Genomic DNA, 14,311 nt, shown 5'->3' on the forward strand with positions numbered 1-14,311 from the left:
TCTTGAAAAGAGTCACCAGACTCAAAACCGATTTTGCTTTCTCTCCACGGATGATGCCAGACCTACTGAAGTTCTCCAGCACTTTCTGTTTGGTTGCTGATTTCCAGCATCCATAGATCTTTGTTTTTTGAGACATCTGCTTCAAAGGATTCGTACGTTTTGCCCACTCCATCCTCTATAAACCCTTTCTTACTTCTCACCTATGGCTGTTTGACATTTAGTGCTCTGTGCTTTCACAGACATTTAGTGTGAAGGAATTGTTCCTGGGAAACTATTAACAGGCTCAGCTTTAACTGCACGGTTTGTGCCATTGTTTTGGATTTCTCCATTAGAGGGAAGAGGGAAAAGAAAGACCCTGTGAACCTCATGAATTCTTACAGCTATTTGAACAGAGCAGCCTGAAACTTTCCAGTCTTCAGGCAATAGAACACAGGTTTATTCAGTGCCTTATTAGAGTATAGTGCCTGCACCCCAGATATCATGCCACTGAATCACAGTTGAGCTGTATCCTATATATCATTCCCAGATGAGATATCTTCGGTATGATTGAACTCCTCCACAGTCAAACAATTGTGTCATGCATTGCAACTAACAGAGCTAAAATTAAACCAGTTTGAACTACAATGCAGTATTTTACAAACATTCACTTCAATGATCTTATGGTGAAATACATTTTTGCACCCATCCTCTCATCTGGACTCCTAAATGCTAAAACCCACCTTTCTGTATTTGAGTTATGAAAATGGGCAGGTATTTCGAATTCACAGATTGGACTAACATGTCTTGAATACTCAAAAATTGTGTGCTAGTATGAACACAACTTTCATTTTGAAGTATTACTATTTTTCTTCTTAGACTGGTTTTTCACTCTGAGTTGTACCTGCCATTCTCTGTTATGATGCTGCCTGGTCTGGACCTTACTCTACCAACAGCATATTCACTCCACTGGTGTGAGCTGATTATAAAATCCACATCAGCAAGAGAGGGTTAATGGCTGGTGAGGACAGCAGATAATCTTGATGATTCATTATGCTTAAAAAGGGAATTATTAATAGCCAGTCCTGCACCCTCATTAAATCTGTATAATCTATATAGTGAAGTCAGTGATATATTAAACAAATTAGACCAATGGAGTGCTTGAGCCAATTTTGCAATTTACCTTAATAGTCAAGATTATTCACTGAGATAAAGATTTATTAAAATCAATTTGACTTCACGCCAAAAACAAAATACTGCAATAAAACCAAGTTAAAAATCACACAACACCAGGTTATAGTCCAACAGGTTTAATTGGAAGCACACTAGCTTTCGGAGCGACGCTCCTTCATCAGGTGATAGTGGAGGGCTCAATCCTAACAGAATTTATAGCAAAAATTTATAGAGTGATGTAACTGAAATTATGCATTGAAAAATTGATTGTCTTTTAAGCCTTTCATCTGTTAGAATACCTTGATAGTTTCATTTCTTTCATGCGTAAATCACAAAACCTTTTTTTAAAAGGTTGCATTCTCGGGTTAGCTGTTAACAATGGTGATAGCTAGACAAGGTGTTGAAAACAAGGCAGCCTGAAATCAGGCAAGTTTGATCTGGGCACCTGATCCACACAAGTTTAGCAACCTGTATTGAACACAGTCATTCCTGATGAAAGGCTTATACTCAAATCAGTGATTCTCCTGCTCCTCAGATGCTGCCTGACCTGCTGTGTTTTTCCAGCACCACAATTTTTGACTGAGTCTCCAGCATCTGCAGTCCTCACTCTCTCCTTAAATGCAGAGGTCCGAGTAGCCCTGAGGTTTGGCTGTGAACCTCATCAGAATACCAGATGACACAGCTTTAGTGATTCCAGTTGCAAGCAAGTGATCTAGTTGAATCTTATGAATTGAGTGGAGGAACAAATGGATCTCAGACTAGGTTTTGCGGAGTATTGGTGGGAAAATTGCAAGATTTGAAAGTATTGTGGGCTATGAGGTACTGTGGAATGATTCCTGATCTCAGGAATACCCACTGAGGATGTGGTCACCTTCAAGATTATAGATCTCTGGAGAATGGTAGAAGGAGGTCAGGGCTCCCACCAGATCCAGCACCTGGGAGGGATTAGATCCAGGGGTCGCCTGGAGTTGGAAGCAAGTTCAGAGATATTAAAACAGGGAGCAGAAGAAATCATGGAAAATATTTATCCAATGTAGTGGTTAGCTTTAATTTTTCCAAGAGGTACTGGGAATTCTTGCTAGCTGCCTTCAGAAAACCAAAGTTGCAGCAGAAAGCTGACTCGACAGTCCCATAAGCAAATAGACAGACAGGGGCATTGGAACTGGGGAACTTAATTTCTTCTTTCACCATGATATTGCCCAGTGCAAGTGTGCATCATTTATATTGGACAACCTTTTGGTTGCTGAACAGCAAACATCTTGCACAAAGGTGAATGTTAATGATTCCAGTTTTGCTGCCAAAATAAGTTATAATGAGTTTGAAATCCATATGAGCAACAAAATATATTAATATATTGAATTCTTATATTTTAGGCACAGAAGAAAGAAGCTGGTTGTTATTCCCAAGGTGAGAACATATTACTGTTCATTAGATATTTCTACTTGATGAATCTGGACTAGTTTCTGAAACTGAATCTGAAACTGACGAGATTCATCAGGAAGATCCCAATCAGCTTCATGTCCAGAGGGGCCTGCAGGAAATTATATATCGGGCAGAAGTTCAGGGATGATCTTAAGGAAAGGAAATGGGGGAGTCTGTGTATGAATGGTCCACATGAAAATTGAATATTAGGAATAGGACCAGAAGTAGGCCCTTCTGTCCCCTCAAGCCTATAAGGTCACAGCTCATCTGCCCCAAGCCTCAAAACTGCTTTTGTATCAACTCAACTAGAATCATAGAATCCCTACAGTGTGAAAAGCTTTCAACTCCTTCATATTTCAAAAATCTATCTACTTCCTCTTTAAATACTTGCAGTGATCTAACCTCCATAATTTCTGTGGAGAGAATTCAAGACCCTCATCACTCTCTGGGACAAGAAATTCTTTTGCACCTTATTTTTAAAAGAACATCCTCTTATACTGTAACTATATCCTCTAGTTTGAGATTCTGTCACAAAGGAATCACCTTTTCAACATCTAACCTATCAAGGTTGTCCTTAAAAATGCCTATCTTAAAGTTTACCTTAAAATATAAGCCTGTCTTAAAAAAACACAAGAATATTGGAGAAATTCAGCAGGTCTGTGGAGAGAGAAACAGAGTTAACTTTTCAAGTCTGGTCTGACTAGTTCTAAAGAAGAATGTTGTCAGACCTGCTGAGTTTCTTTAGCATTATCTATGTTTGTTTCCTGCATCAGTAGTGTTTTGCTTTAATCCCACAGAATTTTGCACCATATCACCCCTCATTTTTCTAATCTCATATAAATAGAGGCCTGACTGTTTTTAGGGATTCTTAATAAGTCAATTTCTTCATTCTAGCAGTTAATCAAATGAATCCCTTTTGAACTGTCTCCAATGCCAGTCTATCCTTTCATAAATATCAAGACCAAAACTGTAATCAGTGCTCCAGGCATAGCCTCACCAATACCCTGTACAGTTCTAACAATACTTCCCTACTTTTAAGCTCTAATCCACTGGCTATAAAGATCAAAATTCTATTTGCCTTCTTAATTACTCACTACAACTGCGTGCTGACTTTTTGTGTTTCATGGACAAAAGTATTCTGTTCTGCACTTTTTTGAAGTATTTGTCCATTTAAATAATATTCTACCATTTGATTCTTCTTACCAAAGTACATAACTGCACACTTTTCTACATTAAACTCCATCTGCCAAGATTTTGCCCACTTTCTTAATCTATGCAAATCCCCTTGCAGATTCCTTATGCCCTCATTACAGCATGCTCTCCAACCTATTTTTGAACACATTACATTCTATCCCTTCTTAAAGTTACTAATATAAATAAATGTTTGTACAGATGAATAATATGGAAAATAAATAATTGAGGGCCCAGGATATCCAATCTGATATCTTTCCAACTTGAAAAAAACCCATCAATTTCAACAATGTCTTCTGCATGTTAACCAGCCTTGAACACATCAGCAACATTGTGAGCTCCTGTCTTGTGCAATACCTTTTATGTGCCATCTTATAAACGTTTACTCAAAATACAAATAGCCTATATCTACAAGTTTGCCTTTATTAATTTAGTTTGTTATATCCTGAAAAAAACTATAACAGATTTGTTAAACATGATTTCCCTTTCCTAAAACCATATTGCGTCTGTTTGATTGTATTAAGCTTTCCAAACTGCTCTGCTATTCTTCCTTTATAAATGATTGTAGCATTTCCCCCATGACAAACCCAAGGCTAACTTGCCAATAGATTTTGCTTTCTATCTCCCTTCTCCTTGAACAGGGGAATCATATTAACTATCTTCCAATCTGCTCAAACCCTCCCAGAAACTAGTGAGTTTTGGAATGTTTCAACCAATGCCTCCATTATCTATTCAACCATTTCCTTTAAAGTAAGTCATTAGATCCTTGTTTGCTTTCAGTCCCATTAGCTTGTCAAATATTTTGTCTCTCCTGATAAGCTGCAAATGTGTTGCTGGTCAAAGCACAGCAGGTTAGGCAGCATCTCAGGAATAGAGAATTCGACGTTTCGAGCATAAGCCCTTCATCAGGAATAAGAGAGAGAGAGCCAAGCAGGCTGAGATAAAAGGTAGGGAGGAGGGACTAGGGGGAGGGGCGATGGAGGTGGGATAGGTGGAAGGAGGTCAAGGTGAGGGTGATAGGCCGGAGTGGGGTGGGGGCGGAGAGGTCAGGAAGAGGATTGCAGGTTAGGAGGGCGGTGCTGAGTTGAGGGAACCGACTGAGACAAGGTGGGGGGAGGGGAAATGAGGAAGCTGGAGAAATCTGAATTCATACCTTGTGGTTGGAGGGTTCCCAGGCGGAAGATGAGGCGCTCCTCCTCCAGCCGTCGTGTAGTTGTGTTCTGCCGGTGGAGGAGTCCAAGGACCTGCATGTCCTCGGTGGAGTGGGAGGGGGAGTTAAAGTGTTGAGCCACGGGGTGATTGGGTTGGTTGGTTCGGGCGGCCCAGAGGTGTTCTCTGAAGCATTCCGCAAGTAAGCGGCCTGTCTCACCAATATAGAGGAGGCCACATCGGGTGCAGCGGATGCAATAGATGATGTGTGTGGAGGTACAGGTGAACTTGTGGCGGATATGGAAGGATCCCTTGGGGCCTTGGAGGGAAGTGAGTGTGGAGGTGTGGGCGCAAGTTTTACATTTCCTGCGGTTGCAGGGGAAGGTGCCGGGGGTGGAGGTTGGGTTGGTGGGGGGTGTGGATCTGACAAGGGAGTCACGAAGGGAGTGGTCCTTGCGGAACGCTGATAGGGGAGGGGAGGGAAATAAGCACTGTTACAAGATCTTTCTTCCCATTAATACATTGTTTCTCTGTTATGTTTGGGATGTTTATAATGTCCTCCACCATGAAGATAAGTGCAAAGTATTGGTTTAAATTATCATTATTTTCCTGTTCCTTGTTATTATTTCCTCACTTGTACCTCAAAAAGTTCCATATTTATTTCAGCTGCACTTTCTTTTTATATACCAATGGAAGCTCTTGCAGGAATTGGTTTAGCTCAATTAGCTAGATTGTTGGTTTACAGAGCAGTGTGATGCTAACAGCATGGGTTCAATTAAAAGTGGATAAATCCCAGTTTCCTGATCAGATGTATCCTAGAACTCTGTGGGAAGCTAGGGAAGTGATTGCTGGGCTTCTTACTGAGATATTTGTATCGCCAATAGTCATAGGTGAAGTGCCGGAAGACTGGAGGTTAGCTAATGTGGTGCCACTGTTTAAGAAAGGTGGTAAGGACAAGCCAGGGAACTATAGACCTGTGAGCCTGATGTCAGTGATGGACAAGTTGTTGGAGGGAATCCTGAGGGACAGGATGTACATGTATTTGGAAAGACAAGGACTGATTTGGGATAGTCAACATGGCTTTGTGTGTGGGAAATCATGTCTCACAAACTTGATTGTTTTTTGAAGAAGTAACAAAGATGATTGATGAGGGCAGAGCAGTAGATGTTATCTGTATGGACTTCAGTAAGGCATTCAACAAGGTTCCCCATGGGAGACTGATGAGCAAGGTTAGATCTCATGGAATACAGGGAGAATTAGCCACTTGGATACAAAACTGGTTCAAAGATAGAAGACAAAGGTTGGTGGTGGAGGGTTGCTTTTCAGACTGTAGGCCTGTGACCAGTGGAGTGCCACAAGGATTGGTGCTGGGTCCACTACTTTTCATCATTTATATAAATGATTTGGATGCGAGCATAAGAGGTATAGTTAGTAAGTTTGCAGATGACACCAAAATTGGAGGTGTAGTGGACAGCGAAGAAGGTTATCTCAGATTACAACAGGATCTCGATCAGATGGGCCACTGGGCTGAGAAGTGGCAGATGGAGTTTAATTTAGATAAATATGAGGTGCTGCATTTTGGGAAAGCAAATCTTAACAGGACATATATACTTAATGGTAAGGTCCTAGGGAGTGTTGCTGAATAAGAGACCTTGAAGTGCAGGTTTATAGCTCTTTGGAAGTGGAGTTGCAGGTAGATAGGATAGTGAAGAAGGCATTAGGTATGTTTTCCTTTATTGGTCAGAGTATTGAGTACAAGCATTGTGAGGTCATATTGCAGCTGTACAAGACATTGGTTAGGCCTCTTTTGGAATATTGCGTGCAACTCTGGTCTCCTTCCTATAAGAAAGATATTGTCAAACTTAAAAAGGTCCAGAAAAGATTTCCAAGGATGTTGCCAGGGTTGGTGGGTTTGAGCTATAGGGAGAGGTTGAATAGGCTAGGGGGATTTTCTCTAGAACATTGGAGCCTGAGGGGTGACCTTACAGAGGTTTACAAAATCATGAGGGGCATGGATAGGATAAATAGATAAAGTCTTTTCCCTGGGGTCGGGGAGTCCAGAACTAGAGGGCATAGGTTTATGGTGAGAGGGGAAAGATATAAAAGAGACCTAAGGGGCAATATTTTCACACAGAGGGTGGTACGTGTATGAAATGAGCTGTCAGAGGAAGTGGTAGAAGCTAGTACAATTGCAGCATTTAAAAGGCATCTGGATGGGTATATGAATAGGAAGGATTTGGAGGGATATGGGCCGGGTGCTGGCAGGTGGGACTAGATTGGGTTGGGATATCTGGTCGGCGTGGACTGGTTGGACCGAAGGGTCTGTTTCCATGCTGTACATCTCTATGACTCTATAATTCCCATCACTGGTTTGAGGTTACCATGAAGGACTCTCCTTCTCAGCCTCTTCCCTCGCCTGAGGTCTGGTAGTCCTCAGGTTAAATCACCACCAGTCTCTTCTCTTCTAATGAAAGAGCAGCCTCTATAGTCTGGTAAGACTATGGTGACACAAAAACAAGAAGCTCTTAGTTTTTAAAAATATTTTATTTGCCAATTTACCTTCATAATCTTTCTCCCTCTTTATTATGTTTATAGCCATCAGGTGCTGGTATCTCCCAATAGTTTGGCCTAAGGCTTGATTTTGTCACTTAATTCGATTAATTTATGATTGAAGAGTCTTTGTTAACCACATGTGGTTCATTCTTCCCATCATTCATTTTGTTTGGCATAAAGTTTGTTGAGTGCAATGAAATATCTACCTAAATATCTGCTACTGCCCATCTACTGACTTTCCCCATCATCTCTTTTCCTAGCTCACTTTAGAAAAATCTTGCTTCATTCCTTTGTAATTGTCCTTAATTAAGTTGAGAACCCTGGTTTTAGTCCTGAATTGCTCTCCCTTGAACTGAATTTGAAATGCTAACATTTTGTAGTTGTTCCCCCCTCAAGGAGCCTTAACTACAAGATCTCTTATACCTTGTTGTACATTACTAGATCTAAAATAGACTGATTCTGTGTATATGTTGCTTGATAAAACAATCCTCGAAGCATTCTTCAAAATTTTCTTCCACACTACCCTTACCCATTTGATTTGTTCAGTGATTGGACAAATTAAAATCACCAATGACAATTGGAGTGCCCATCTTGCATGTTTCTACTTCCAGATTTATACTTTGTCCTATAGCCAGTAAAGCCTAATCATGATTCTCACACATGACTTCTTTTCCATGCTGTTTGTTAGTTCCACCTAACTGATTCCACATCACAATCAATTGCAGCTATCTCCCGACTCATGACTGCTTTGATATCAGCCTTTATTGACAAAGCTGCCCCACCTCATTTTTCTTTTTGCCTATTCTTCTGGAAAATTGAAAGATTCATGTCTTTCAAGCCCCCTCTTCAGGTCCTGAACTTCTTTCACTGTGGTTCAGCTAAAACTCTCTCAACGTCGAGAAGTGTGGCACCGGAAAAGCACAGCTGGTCAGACAGCATCCAAGGAGCAGGAACGTCAAAGTTTCGGGCATGAGCCTTTCATCAGGACTTATGCCTGAAACGTCGACTCTCCTGCTCCTCGGACACTGCCTGACCTGTTGTGCTTTTCCAGCGCCACATTTTCAACTGTGACCCGCCAGCATGTCCAGGCTTCAATTTCTCCCAAAGCTCTCTCAAGCAAGTTATAGTTAAAATTGCATTCAACAATAACAGTATTAGATCACAGTGGCATATTTAAAGAAGGAGTTTGACTGGTTGGTTTAACTAAAGCCTGTGTAAAATAGATATTTAAGATAATCTTAGAACTCCCAGGACATATTCGTAGCCTGGATGAGTTTAATTATCAGCTGCTTGATTTCGGCTGGGAGAGCTATTATTAAAACTGGAAATTGAATGATTCAGTAGTATCCAATTATTGTAGTGACTCGAAATATTATGAAATATTTCCAAAAATTGTCAAAAAACATTTTGCTCTCTGAGGTATTAAAGTTTTTGACTTAGTCAACAAATTAGGTATTAACACCCTGATAGCAAAGTGGTGCTGAATTCATTAATGCATAATTTCAAGCAAATATATTATCTTATAGCTGTTACAGAAACAAAAATCCTATGATAATGTACTAAGCTATTGTGTGTGTTTACAATAAGATAGAAGTTCCATCTGTCACAGGATATTTCCCTGACTTTAGCCAAATTCCTCATGCTAAGGGAAATTTATTTTTTTTCGACCAGCTCAGGATAGACAACAGGAAAAGAGTTCAGAGTTTGACTGTAGCAAACTGATACTGGCTGGTTATACATTGAGTTTGCTTAGCTATCAGCTTGCAATCCTCTCCATGCCATTCTGTTCTGACAAGATCAACCTTCCTCCAGTTCTTATTAAACATTACTTTTCCTTGGCTAGGTTTGCTCAGGTTCGGTCCTCATTGTTAAGGAGATAGCCTAATGGATGTCCATTCTTTATTTTAACTGCTGACTTAAATAGAGCTGAATGAAAATCAGATGGATTCTTTCATGGCCAGTTAAAGTCAGGTTATTGATTACCAACTAGGGAAAAGATTAAATTTATATTGTTATCTGTTACTTTTCTTATTGATGATTACATCTGCTCCACTCTATTATATGTTAAAAATGTTGAAATAAGTTTATAATTTATCATTTTCAGCAATATTCAATTCAAAACATTGGATACCAGGCCACCAGAGATGCCCATCACTGCATTAAAACACGACAGGATGTTGAAGGTGGTGTCAGCAGAGTTACTATACTACAGGATTCCCAAAGAAATACTGGCCCTGCAAATATAACTCAGGGGTCGATGGGTCATGCTGATGGCACCAATGTGTTCCAAGTTGCTAAGGAGGATGGTGATACATCTGAAGATTCCAAACAGCATGTTAAAAGTCCCAAGCTTGATGCGAACGATAAGGAGCCGATAGTTTAAACAAGTCTGGTAATGGTGTTGGCTCCATTTTCTTTAGCCAAAAAAAGCCAATGTGCCAATTTTATAGTTTGTTGGCCCCAAGTCCATATGGAAAAAGAAGTAAATTTATCTCCGAATTCAAAGTGAATCACTCTTGCTCACCTACAACCAGGTAGTTCCATATTGGGAGTTTTAGAATGGAAATCGGGAGATAAGAAGGAACATTATTCCTGACTCTGTGGGTGTGGAGTGTCTTGCACCTTGGGACACTGAAGGAACCAGGAGAATCATTTTATTATTGCTTATTTTATTAGTTATTTTTCCTCCATGAAGTCTCCAACAGTCGGGCTAATCTGTGAACTACTCTATCTCATCAGTAAATATCATTCTATAATTGCCCCCTGGGGTGATTTCCCTCTAGCTTTACTTAGATTTACTTTGAATAAAAAATCAAAATACATTTCTGTGATGAAGTTGCTATTGTTTATTTGGGAACGTAATGAGAGATATTGATAGTACTTCAAACTTTATTTTTGTATTTTAGGAGGAAATCAGCTTTAGTTGGCACCTCTTAATCTTGTAACCTTTCCCACCTAGAAGGGAAAAGACAGCATATATCTGAAAGTTCACCTCCAGGTCACACATCATCCTGACTTGGAGCTACATCGCTGAGTTAAAATTCTGGAAGTCCCTTCCGAAAGGCATTGTGTTCCTACACCATATGCACTATAGTGGTTCAAGAACGCACATTCTCAAGGAGCAATTAGGAACAGGGTAGAAATACCCACATGTCATCACGGAATAAAATAATTCTGTATTGAAATGCATTGTTGTTATACTGTCAGGTATTAACATGGTGTTCAATGAGAGTGTTAATTGCTAACTGACAAACTGCTATTCAGAAGGAAAATAGCACAGACCAAAGGTCACAAGGGAGAAGTAGGTCAGCAAAACCAACTGTAAATTATCCATTCAAAATCTTGTTTCTTAAATTATTTTTTTCTCCATACCTTGGTTGAAAAAGCCATTCCAAGTGTTGGGTCACACTAGGAGCAAAGAAGTTCCAGATATTATTCCTCATTTGTGTGTACTAGATCTCTGGTTCTTTTCTTCACATTTAATGTAAAGTCCTTTTAGTTTTCCAATCCCTTAATTGTTCCACACAGATTCATAACATTGATTCTCAAATAGCTGCTTTCCCAGTGTTCCAACCTTTCTTCATTATTCACATTTTTGACCCTTGAGATATTTTGTTACCTCCAATACTTGAACAACACTTTTGTCACTCAGACATAAGCCTAACACCACACTCATAGAATGTTCTGATATATAGTATGATCACAGTGACAAATTCTATGACAAATATTTTGGCTAATCTAAACACATTTCTATGGCTCATTGCAAGATTTAAGACTTAATTCCAAGCACAGAATCTATTTCCCTGCATTGCATGTAAGAGAAAGTCTAGACCACTATATGGATAAAATAAATCATCAGTAATAATGACTTTGTTCATCATAGAAAATTAGTCATCACAACAGGTGGCATGGTGGTTCAGTGGTTAGCACTGCTGCCCCACAGTGCAAGAGACCCGGGTTCAATTCCCGACTCAGGCTACTGACTGTGTGGAGTTTGCACGTTCTCCCCGTGTCTGCATGGGTTTCCTCCGGGTGCTCCGGTTTCCTCCCACAGTCAGGTGAATTGGCCATGCTAAATTGCCCGTAGTGTTAGGTAAGGGGTAAATGTAGGGGTATGGGTGGGTTTCGCTTCGGCTGGTCGGTGTGGACTTGTTGGGCCGAAGGGCCTGTTTCCACACTGTAAGTCTAAGTCTAAGTCTAAGTCTAAGTCTAAGAGACCAGGGTTTGACTCTAGCCTCGTGTGACTGTGTATGTGGAGTTTGCACGTACTCTCCGTGTCTGCATGGGTTTGCTCTGGTTTCCTCCCACAATCCAAAGATGTGCAGGTCAGTGAATTGGCCATGGGAAATTGCCCATCGTGTTAGATGTATTAGTCAGAGGGAAATTGGTTACTGTTTGGAGGGTCAGTGTGGACTTGTTGGGCCGAAGGGGACTGTTTCCACACTGTAGGGAATCTAATCTAAAGAAATTTGAGAGTTTGGACATATCAGTAGTTGGGAGGAGTGGGATATATTTTGTCATCAGAGTTTATCCTCAGCACTGTAAATCCCAGAATTAAATACCAACCCCAATTTGTAAAGCTGCGCGTTGCAGTGAAATGTTACAAGGCAAAGCTTGAATCTGAACCACATAAGGTTTAAACTTAGAAGGACAAGAACACAAAAACATTCGAACATCCTTCCATCTATGAAAAATGATGGACACATCTCAAATAATACAAATGGGGTGTCTTCAATGCATTTACCTTTAGTGGTGGCTGGAGAGGTCAATCCCTCGGAGGCAGGTTCTGCCACAAGTTTCGCATCTGGCTTGGCACTGAGTTTGCATATGGTCTGCAAAGAACTCTGGGAAATAGTGGTGGAGGATTGTGGGCTGTCATGAGTTGGTATTAAGTTATCATGGAGGGGATGACGAACCAAACAGGAGGCATGGGATGGCTTGAAGAGACATTAAGGAGCCATAGCCCATGGGGATTGTGGGAAGTTGATATATGGTATGAGAAGAAAGGGTCTGAGAGCTGCTCTTTGTTTTAATGTTACTGAGATGGGACATATAAGCAGTTTGTCTCAGCTCCTGTGTCTGCCTTTGCTCTACCTCCATGGTTGTTGGGTCCCAAGTTAACATCTGTCCCTTGTGGATTGAAAATCTGACCATTTGAGACATTTTCTTCTGAGTCGGGTGTGTGGTATTGAGACTTTCTGCAGATCTGTGATCTTGACTAGGAATTACTAATCTGTCTCTAAATTTTCTCTGTGATTCCCCGATGCCTGCCATTTTCCTCAGACCAGGTGGCAGGTTGCTACCTGATGTCATCTTGAAGTAGCATCAGGTTTGTTATTTAAATAACGACTTCAAAATCAGATTTCGCTGTCTTTCACCTTTTCGTGGATAGCTCCCAAAGGTTATTCAGGAAAGCCAATCGATGATCCTTGTTGAGAACTTTTGTGACAGGTAAGTTTCAAAGTTCTTGTCAATTGCAGCTGTCATAATATAATGGATAATGATATTCAAAGTATGTTTCAATGCAATAGTTTCATTTTCACATTGATTTAATGTCCTGACATCTGCTGTGCTTTTGAAGCAGTTTCCTAGTATCCAGTTGAGTCATTTAGTAACAGTCGCAAATTTTTACACATTCATGAATTTTAGAACACCCAACCAGATCTGTGGCAATTGCTAATCAATTTGATGGTTGCTTTCTAATTTGTTACAGTACTGCTAGGGACATAGTTCCAAGGTTTTGACCCAATGACAGTGTAGCATTGGCAATATAGTTCCAAGTCAGAATGGGGTGTGGCTTGAAGGAAGATTTGGAGGAGGTGGTGTTGATATTAAATTTTCCATCAATGTTCTTTATTCCAAGGACAACGCCACCTGTTTCTCATACCAAACCATGGAGCTAAAATTTTCTATTCATGAAATGATTCTGGTAAATCTCGTCTGTATTCCACCAATAAGCCCCATGTCCTTCCTAAAATGTGGTGACCAGAATTGGATACAATGCTCAAGTTGGAGCATAACCAGATGTGAGCAATCTAATCATTTTCTCTTGACAATCCACAGCATTGCCATCTCTGTGTACCCACCATGAACATCCTGGAATCATTATTTACCAGAAAAGTAACTGGACTAGCCACATACGTACTGTGGCTACAAGAACCATGTCAAAAATTAGGAATTGTGTAGCAGTATTGGAGGTCTGGGTTTTGATAGAAAGTAATGGAGCCATCATGTATCTTCTAGATGGTAGGCACTGCTGCCACTCTGCATTGGTGGTGAATGCTAAAGACCATAGATAGGATACTGATCAATCAAGCTGCTTCTCCTTGGATGATGTCAAGCAGTTTACTGTTATTGGAGCTGCAGTAACATTGGATCCAGTTGCAATTCTGACTTGTGCCTTGTACACAGTGGACAGGCTTTAGAGGGTCAGGAAGCTTATTGTCTGCTACACAATTTCTAATTTTTGACATGGCTCTTGTAGCCACAGTACTTATATGGCTAGTCCAGTTACTTTTCTGGTAAATAATGATCCCAAGATGTTCATGGTGGGTTTCCAGAGATGGCAATGCTGTGGATTGTCAAGAGAAAGTGATTCGATTGCTCACATCTGGTTATGCTCCAACTTGAGCATTGTATCCAATTCTGGTCACCACATTTTAGGAAGGATGTGGGGCTTATTGAGAGAATACAGACAAGATTTTCCAGAATCATTTCAGTGATAGAAGATTTTAGCTCCATGGTTTGATTTGAGAAACAGGTGGTGTTGTCCTTGGAATAAAGAACATTGATGGAAGATTTAATGGAGGTGTAAACTATTATGACAGGCTTAGATGTTAGAGACAAA

At 40.4% G+C, this 14,311-nt stretch overlaps 1 protein-coding gene across 2 annotated transcripts in view; it reads left to right on the forward strand.

The window, feature by feature from the left end:
• LOC132816640 (uncharacterized) overlaps positions 1–10,286 on the forward strand; it is a 62,873-nt gene extending 52,587 nt beyond the window's left edge. The window contains exons 7-8 of one of the 2 annotated variants that reach the window (XM_060826466.1): positions 2,523–2,556; positions 9,569–10,286. In XM_060826466.1, the coding sequence (XP_060682449.1) occupies positions 2,523–2,556; positions 9,569–9,847 (313 nt within the window). In that variant the 3' untranslated portion in view covers positions 9,848–10,286. The remainder of the gene's footprint in view (positions 1–2,522; positions 2,557–9,568) is intronic. The other variant, XM_060826467.1, reaches the window with a different exon arrangement.
• The last annotated feature ends 4,025 nt before the right edge of the window (positions 10,287–14,311 follow it).

Source organism: Hemiscyllium ocellatum, chromosome 6 (genome assembly GCF_020745735.1).
Source record: "Hemiscyllium ocellatum isolate sHemOce1 chromosome 6, sHemOce1.pat.X.cur, whole genome shotgun sequence".
In the NCBI taxonomy this organism is placed as follows: domain Eukaryota; kingdom Metazoa; phylum Chordata; class Chondrichthyes; order Orectolobiformes; family Hemiscylliidae; genus Hemiscyllium; species Hemiscyllium ocellatum.